We start from the raw sequence: 9971 nt of genomic DNA, 5'->3' as shown, positions 1-9971 counted from the left end.
TTGAAGAAAGGTCCTACAAACTATGTATAACTGGAATCAATGTAAAAAATCCTTATCAAATTATTTCGGTAGCCCCCCCCCCCCCCCCCGAATAGATATATAGTGGGCATTCCAAGTACGCCCCTATGGTAAACAAATGAAACAATATGAGTGGTAGCCAAACAACACAGTTGTAAATACCATGTCAGTTTCACACTGTTAGAACGAAATGGGGGTCTTATTTTAAAACGTTGAACTTTAAAGTTTTTAAGTTCTTTTCAACAAGATAAGAATTATAAATATATGCTATTATAAACATACTACATAAAACATAGAAGATAAGTGGGTGGAAACCGAGCGGCTTAACATGAATATATCTTTAATTTTAGTAAAAAGCTAGATATCTTCATATCTTTTATTTTTTTTCTGAGAAAGAACACAAGTTTTTAATACTCCATATACGGGACATGTAGATAATTCATTACTCTTGTTAGTTACAGGGACATGCCAATAGTTTCCAAGGAAACAACTAGGACAACAACATATCTTACTGCAGTGTGAGTGTGTACTCTCCAGATCCTTTATTAGAAGCATTTCTCACAAGAAAAGTTCCATCTGAGGTATCTTTCAGCTTCTCATTTGTTTCCTCCCTGGAAAGAAAATAAACAATCTTTAGCCTCAAGAATGGAGTATATTTATATATACTTGGATTCAGAGTGCCAACAGAATTAATATTTCTTTAAGGAGTGATACCAAAAAGTATAGATACTCTCGGAGAGTGTAAAGACTACTGTAGTAGTAAAGAATAAGAATGTAACCATTTGTAAGTACATCCACTGACCCGTTAACCTGTCCACTTGTTCCAGCAGTACACTTTCATCTTGTTATACTTTTTTTTTCCTGTTGTTGGTGGTTTTTTTTTATCTCGCGTCTACTTAATTATGTCTTCATGCAGTTTTTGTCCTGTTGTTGTTGGTGGTTTTTTTTTTTATATTTCTTCTCACAGTTCACAACGTATTAAAAAAAACAACTTGATGAAAATAACGTCAACAGCATTGGCACAATTTTAGTTTGCGTTATGGAATTATCACAATTAATTTACTTATTAATTACCTTTTAGTTCCGATCTATTTATGAAACTTACTTTTGAGTACAATTTCTTAATAATGCCTTAAAAATTTCTATTATGTTCTGACGTGTCATTTGTTTATTAATTTTGAAATAATTTTTCATAATTCTTCCATGTATTCTTTGGTACATTTTGTTTATAGAGAAGATAATTGTATTAACACTTTTTTGGATGCTGTTGTTGCCTAAAACTTCTCTATTTTGTAGGCTAGAGACACTGATGAAGAAAAGATTCATCTGGATTTACACGACGAGACAGGAAGTTGGCTTAGGTTGGTTAAACTCGCGATCACACCACACGAGGCAAATCTTGTTGTTTTTGTGGAAGGTAAAATATTTTTTAGAAAGTTATCAAACATTTACACCTGAACAAATTTTCTATATCACCGACAATTTTTCAGAATTTGAAATATGTTTAAACTTCGGTGTTTGTTATTATCACCTACTGTACCGGATGATAGAGAAAATTATGTTCAAAAACCGCGAAAAAAAATGGTTTGAAGCGAATTTATGATTTGACTTTTGAATCAAATTACTCACGGAATATCCCCTACACTGAATGTTAAAAAAGATGTGTTACGTTTGAACGCCAGTTTGAATCCTCTTGATTTAGTTACACTAAGCAGAGTTACAAGTTTAACGGTTTTCTTTCCAATTTCTAACGCCCCCCCCCACCAGTGGCACAGCGGTATGTCTGCGGACTTACAACGCTAGAATCCAGGTTTCGATACCCGTGGTGGGCAGAACACAGATATCCCATTGTTGTAGCTTTGTGCTTAATTACAAACAAACCAATTTCTAGCGCAAACTAACATGTAACAGCATTGAAGTGTTTCATTAATATGAAAACCTCCACCGTTTAAAAATATTTTTAAAATTTTTTGGTGTTACTTTTAACATATTTTTTTGTGTTACCTGATTGCATTAATTGAGTATGTTTTTGTGATATATATATATACTCGACTTGAGTGTTGTTCCATAAAGATGATAAGGATGTATGTAAACAATAAATTTCCATCATTATAAACCTGAAATAGTTTTCTTTGGTAACTGCATGTTTGGTTGTTAAATATAGAACAGTTATGTAATCTTGTTACAGGAAACGACGTATGGTGTTCCGTGTTATGTGATACAGACGAAAATGTCGAACTGTGTGCTTGGTATAAAATCACCTCTCGAATACACTCATCAAACTCCAGACGCTGGTTCCCCTTGGTGCCGTCTATCCCTGAATGGGATTGTTATACTTCTGTTTCCAGATACAAAATTCCACATCTAGAAGAATATGATAAAAGCAAGGACTTTATGGAAGAATCTCAGGATCTTTCTATAAATAAATCACCCATTAATGATGAAGTTCTCTTCCAGAAAAAATCATCTATAACCAGTGAACCTTCCTCGGATGAAACATCAAATGGTGAACTATTGATCAGCGTTAAAAAAGAAAGGAAAAGCCCTTATCTCTTGAACAGCTCGAGCGACGATCATTCCTCAGATGGTCATTCGAAGAATGGAAAATCACAAGCGAATGTCAGTAACAGCTCACCCCATTCCCAGGTTCCTTGCAGTCTTTCCCCCTCACTACCAACAAGTAAGTTAATCCTAGTTTGTATATCTACTAAGTGGACACTTTGTTAGGGCAATTCTTTCTCTTAATGTAGGGTTGAACCACTTTTCATTACAAAACAAAAATAGACACAGCATACCATAGACTCCGCATAATGTTGGAAGGTGATTTTCTTTCGATTGTAGACTATTTGTCGAAGTGGGTGGTGTGCATATATCGTCAGAGGATCGCGACGGCGAATTCAAAGATGAATTTCATCCCAGAGTTGCTCAGGTGAATTACGTTTCGATGAATCTGCTGGCTAAGGAAGATGACTGAAGTTATCAGCTCTATTCATCAAACCCATGTCATGTAATACGCTTTAGGTGAGGATCGTGGTTGGCTTTTGTGTTATTGCTTTAGGTGAAGGTTTTGGTTGACTGTTTGTTATCGCTTTAGGTGAGGATCGTGGTTGTTATTGTATTATCACTTTAGATGAGTATCGTGTTTGATTGTTGTGTGATTGCTTTACATGAAGATAGTGATTGGTTGTTATGGTAGTGATTTAGATGAGGATTGGGGTTGATTATTGTGATAGTTATTTAGGTGAGGATCGTGGTTGTTATTATATTATCACTTTAGATGAGTATCGTGGTTGATTGTTGTGTAATTGCTTTACATGAGGATCGTGATTGTTATGTTGTTATGGTAGTGATTTAAGTGAGAATTGTGGTTGATTGTTGTGATAGTTATTTAGTTAAGAATCGTGGTTGATTGTTGTATTATCGCTTTAGATGAAGATAGTGATTGGTTGTTACGGTAGTGATTTAGATGAGGATTGCGGTTGATTATTGTGATAGTTATTTAGGTAAGAATCGTGGTTGATTGTTGTATTATCGCTTTAGATGAAGATAGTAATTGGTTGTTATGGTAGTGATTTAGGTGAGGATTGTGGTTGATTATTGTGATAGTTATTTAGGTAAGAATCGTGGTTGATTGTTGTATTATCGCTTTAGATGAAGATAGTAATTGGTTGTTATGGTAGTGATTTAGGTGAGGATTGTGGTTGGTTATTGTGATAGTTATTTAGGTACGAATCGTGGTTGATTGTTGTATTATCGCTTTAGAGGAGTCTCTTTTATGAAACTGAAAAAAAAATGCAGCACTTAAGATTGAGAATGATGAGAAACAACATTTACCTTGGATGTTATTTGTCCTTCTGAGTTCAACTTCTGCCACAAGAACACTATTACACCACTTAAATATAGGCAAGGTTATAGCCTCTTGTGTCAGCATAGAAAGAAGAATGAAACCAGACTTATCAGATCACATTACATGCTTCCGTTCATTAAATGTTCATAGGTTTTGTTCCATTTATGTCACTCAAGATGTTCTATCCTGTTTACATCAGACACAAGCTTTTTTCAGATCGCTTGGTTTTCGATTGCCACATGATACTTTTCTAATCTTCCTATGATATAGTTAAAGATAGCTGAATCTAGACGGAAACAGATAGTTAGAATACAATCTGACGTCTCTTGCTTCATATCTGCCCTTCAGCAGTTACCAGTGTGTCATAGTATTTTCTTAGTAGTAGAAGTATTCCTTTTGATTGTAATTTTTGATTAAACTGGATGGGTGACATCATTGAAGAGCTGGTCACAGAAACAGTCTTTGTCGACGATGCTCCGTTTGCATCTACTATCACACCCCTTGAAAACTCGAAGTGATTTTTGCTCTTACCGTTAGTCTTGCAGACTAATCATGATATGATCTAGCTCTATATTTACATAGCTCAAACCAACTACCTGAAACATCGCATGGTCAATCTAATTTGCAAATAAACTGAAGTTTAAAAAAACACGTGTGTGGGGAAGGGAGAGATTCTTGATAACGCGACTAGTCAGTGAACATGTGGTTTAATATTTCAAACATTACTGAAAGTGCTATAGTTTACGTTTGGACTTAATGAGTAAAATCGCCTAAAATTTATTAGGAAAATCATGTGTACAACCAGACAATAATAAAGGGGCTATTCATAATTTTGGTTGATATTTTTCCTATAGTTCATTTCCCTTTACGCATCTAAAATCTCCAGACGAGTTTTTGCAAGCACTAAATCGGGGAGTGGCTAAATTTCAAAAAATAAATGAAAGTTGTAAGAAAACGTTTATTGTAAATTATTTATTTATCTTGATAAACAAAAGTTGATTGATTATTTTGGATATGATAAGGTTACTGGCAAACCTATTAAATATATATATATATATTTCAGGGAGCCCCTTTACTTATTTTCCGTTTTTTACCTCTCCAACAATACATACATCAGGACCTACCGAAACCAGCTCTTCATCAGTAGCAGAATGGCCGTCAGGTAAATCATACTTCGGTTTATAGATGATGTTAACGAAACAAATTTTAATATATACAAATATGTAAAATAAGGTTTAAAAATGGAAGAAATTTGCCGAATAAGAAGAAAATGGTGTTTGTTTGTTTATTGATGTTTTTTCTTAGTGAAAAGCTACTCAATTGGCTACCTGCACTCTGTCCATTACGAGGAATCAAACCCCGGATTTATATGTTCTAAGTCTGTAGATTTACCACTGACCCAGCGGGTAATAATTTGGTAAAGTTAATTAGTGACTTATTAGTGAAATGCTATAAACTCGGCTTATCGAGACTTTTTCAACTAACTAGTTTGTAAGGAACAGTCACACACCAATGACTTGTTTCACCAACAGCATCTATCTACACTTTACCAAGTCTTTTACTGGATAATCTACGATCTGATTTGCATAATAGGTTTAATTCAATGTTATCGCATGCGTCGAACGTTCTGAGTCACCGACGTAGGTTTTTCGTAACTGGATTACTGAAATTCCACACTAATATGTAAACTTCTCTCAGGCTATTTGTATTACTTTTCAAGCGTGAGTTTTATGATTACAGTAATAATATCAAATCATGTTATCGAATATTATTGTTTCAAGCTAGAAGTAGCAAGGTACATCGAACTATGAACTGTATATCAGGATAATAGAAATAACGTTTATATTAATTACTTGTTTTCCTACAATCGTATTTAACTCGGTTTTAATGTAACAGAGTTGTTTATGTTTTTAAACTGAATATATATATACTCATAAAGTATGAAGTAAAATACCCGTTAGTTCCGCTCCTTTTAACTATTTTTTGTGTAACAATATGATTTTTTGTTGTTCAGATGGAAAAAATTTAGCGACACCTAGGTGAATCTATTTGAACTATCTTTATGTTTGTTGTTTTTCGTTTGTTCGAAAGAAATCATAAACTTTAGTCACATATATCGATTTTTTTCTTTATGTATTGTACTGCGTGGTATCAACTGTTTTTCTTATTGTGACTTGTATATCAACCGTTTAACAATTTTTATCCAATACCATGTGTTTAATATGAAAATTTCCTATATGGATCAAATTCACACGTTTTATTTTTTCACCATTGTAGGATTTATATGCGAACCTTGTGGAATTACATTCAGTAGCCAACGTACTCTTCAGGCTCATTGTCAGTTTTACTGCTCCTATCGACAAAATAGCGGCCTCGACGACGCTGGAAATGTTACACAAGTAAACTCTCCAAAAGAAGGTAGATGTCGCTGCATTTTATGTCCGCTTTGAAGCGCGATTATTTGCTAATCGACGTATTGAAGAAATAAATTAATTGAAAAACTCTTAGTCTAAAATTATTAGTACATATTTAAGAGACTCTATGCTTCGGCCTATCGAATATTCATCGTTATAACCCATGACTACCACATAGCATAAACAAAATATTTATCACTATTCGAAACCTTACGCAGGTAAGGGAAGGACATATATTACAGTCACCCAATTGCAGAGGATTACTTGAAATATTAACACAATTTCTGATGTCAATAACACTTTAATTAACTTATTAAGTTTATTAACAATAGAAGTCCAAGAAGTATGCGAGATTTGCCGATGTAGTTCAGAAATCTTCTAGTTAAATGCAATACACACAGTTCTTAAAAACTCCCCCTCCCAAATAACACTATCGCAACTTCGTGCAACCTACATTAATATCGTTCGGTTGGATAAGTCATGAGTAATGCGTTATAAAATAATAATAGAGGTAAAGTAAAATTAACTCACATTAGCATAAAAACACATTTTAGTTAATAAAACATAAGAAAGTGATCTTTTTAAATATTTCGGGCAAATGTTTGTTAGGACTGAAGACGTCGTAATTATTAATTGTATTGTGTTTATGCTTTAATTTTCCAACAGTGTCAACTCAGAAGTTAATTCATGCTAAGCCGAATTACAATTATTTATGTAATGTCATGACGACTTAAATGGTTTAAATTACCAAAAGTGATTGAGAATGCGCTTTAATCAAGTCATATTTTTTATCTTCATTAACAGATCATTGTTATAGAACTTAGCTAATTCATAAAAACAAGTCATTAAAAATATAAAATCTTAGTCCACTGTCCATTGGCATTGTTTTACATTTTTAAATATTTGAAATTTTAGATTGTATATTATAATACTGTTACATTTATTGTGATTTTAATTTGTTCTACTGTTATTTAAATCCAAGAGACCTGAACTTTCAACCAATCATCTACATTGCAAAACATGTAAATGTATTTTAAAAATGTATAATCAAAATTTAGAGTAATATTGATAGTTTAAAGTGTAAAAGGGTTTCAAGAGCATAATATTGTTTTCCTCAAACACTTGTTGGGCATACCTGGTGGTCTGGTTTTCACTTTGGCTGGTTTATCTGGTTATCTAATTCTTTATAAGATCATGCCTTTTTATTCTGCTTTTCATTTCATCTATCTTCTCATGTACCATTCTTCTTCTGGTCATTATGGGAGCACGTAGGTAGCGCTTGAGGTGGATATTCTTGGTGTAGGTTTTTAACTAACATCAAATGCTTCCCCAGAGAGTAAACTAACCAGAAATTTATATTATTTATCTGGCAAAAACAAACCATTAATCGAGTCCTTATTTGTTGTTATCTGATTTCTGCCTGTATTGCTTTTTGCTCCCATAGTGGCTCTCTCGCCCAAGGAAGAAGGAATCGAATTGTTTTCCATTGCAGAGCGTGCAAATCACTTAGGGTGTGTTCAAAATCGTTTTTCAGAAGATTCTGAGAGACAGATATGTGATGAGGACAGCGACCATCGATCTACTTCTTCTAGTTCAACAGAAGAAAAACATACAAAAATGGAGAATCAAAACACGGTGAGGAAAACAAAGACAGACCTACAGTTAGTCAATTCATTCCTTTCCAAAGTTGGAGAACAGAGACCTTTGGAGAAAATACCCCCCAAAGAATTGGATTCTGTCTTAGCGAGTTTTATTGTAAATGTCAAGAAGAGAAATGGGGATGATTATGAGCCTGATTCCCTAAGGGGTCTCTTGAGTAGCGTTGATCGCTATCTTCGGAAGCAGCGATATCCTGTTGCTGTTTTCAGTCCGGCAGGAGACAGTTTTTCTAAGACGCGCGAGTCTCTGCGAATGAAACAGCTACAACTAAAATCTCAAGGAAAAGGAAGTCTTTCTACAAAACACGTTCCTCTAACAGATTTTGAGATAGAGAAATTATTTCTTTCAGGACAACTTGGATCCCACTCAAAAGATTCTATTATCAACACTCTATGGTTCTATAATTCTATTTTCTTCGGAATCCGATCAGCAAAACGGCATTATGAACTTCGGTGGGCAGACATAGTTCTTTGTGAACTTCCCAATGGTATGGAGTACTTGGAATACATCGACCAGGAGACCAAGAAACCCAAGGAAGGTGTGATGGGAAACTTTCGAATATACGCTAACTTAAATCGTCCCGATAGAGACCCTATACACATATATCGTCTGTATGCCAGCCATCGGCCAGAATGTATGAAGAAAAGTGACAGTCCGTTTTACCTTGTTCCTAACCACTCAAAGGCAACATACAACAGCTCGTGGTTCAAACGTCAGCCGTTGGGGGAAAACAGACTCGCATCACTCATGAAATGTATGGCTAAAAAGGCAGGACTTTCCGTTGAAAAACACTTCTATAACATTACTGTTAGGCGAGCGCTGATGCTAAGATTACAATCTAAGATGTAACAACAATAAAATCATTAAATGAATGGAATATTTATCATATAAAAATATGCTTTATGTTGTGTTTTTTTGAAAGTTTTAAAGCAAACTTAAAGAGATAATGCAAAGTTCCTAATTCTAAATGAAATCATGAATGTTGCATGTAGTACCTGAAATAGTATACTGCTAGAACTAACTTTTCTTCATTTCAGTGTAGAAAAGTGTTAAATTTTCCAAATTATCGGTGAAACATTCTATCCAGTTAAGTCATTTTATTTTCCCAGTATACTAAAGAGTTAAATTATCGAAAAAATACTCTATTAATTCAAAACATTAGATTTTTTTCAGTATACAAAAACTGCATGAAGACATAATTAAGTAGACGCGAGATAAAAAACCACCAACAACAACAGGACAAAAACTGCATGAAGAACATAATTAAGTAGACGCGAGATAAAAAAAACCCAACAACAACAGGACAAAAACTGCATGAAGACATAATTAAGTAGACGCGAGGTTTGTTTCTTTGTTATTAAGCACAAAGCTATACAATGGGCCCTCTGAATTGGGCCCACTACGGGTATCGAAACCAGATTTTTAGCGTCACACATGAGATGGGTTTCTTTGTGTTATAGCTCAAAACTGCACAAAATGGGGATCGAGCCCCGAACACATAAGATGGGAATAAAAAACTCTTGACGTTTAGTAACTTAGTTTTAAAATAAAAAATATTATAAAATAGAGAAAAAGGAAACGCATTTCTTACCTCCTTGGGTTAGCAAAATAAGTGTATAAAGGTAATGAATGGGAAGTCGTTATTGGAAAATTGCACCTACATGTACTAATCGAGTATAGTATTGTAATCGCTTTTATGGTTTTTAACATTCTAAAACCGACCTGATTTTTATACGCGAAAAATGGCACTAACACAGTAACAGTACAAAAATGTAAAATTATATCGATGCCTTCTTATTTACTTCTCACAATCTAACTTTCCTATAAGAAACTTGGTGTGCTTACACAGTAAAGATGACAAATATAACGACATACTGATGCCTTCTTATTTACTTCTCACAATCTAACTTTCCTATAAGAAACTTGGTGTGCTTACACAGTAAAGATGACAAATATAACGACATACTGATGCCTTCTTATTTACTTCTCACAATCTAACTTTCCTATAAGAAACTTGGTGTGCTTACACAGTA

The 9971-nt window shown here is 34.1% G+C and overlaps 1 protein-coding gene across 2 annotated transcripts in view; it reads left to right on the top strand.

Annotated features, from left to right (window-relative positions):
* LOC106460871 overlaps positions 1–9971 on the top strand; it is a 115169-nt gene that overhangs the window by 94052 nt on the left and 11146 nt on the right. For both annotated transcript variants that reach the window (XM_022387678.1, XM_022387679.1), the window contains exons 3-6: positions 1315–1435; positions 2207–2698; positions 4929–5027; positions 6143–6283. In XM_022387678.1, the coding sequence (XP_022243386.1) occupies positions 1315–1435; positions 2207–2698; positions 4929–5027; positions 6143–6283 (853 nt within the window). The remainder of the gene's footprint in view (positions 1–1314; positions 1436–2206; positions 2699–4928; positions 5028–6142; positions 6284–9971) is intronic.

Source organism: Limulus polyphemus, unplaced genomic scaffold (genome assembly GCF_000517525.1).
Source record: "Limulus polyphemus unplaced genomic scaffold, Limulus_polyphemus-2.1.2 Scaffold851, whole genome shotgun sequence".
Taxonomy (NCBI): domain Eukaryota; kingdom Metazoa; phylum Arthropoda; class Merostomata; order Xiphosura; family Limulidae; genus Limulus; species Limulus polyphemus.
Note: the sequence above shows the minus strand (reverse complement) of the source record. Positions and strands in the feature narration are given on the sequence as shown.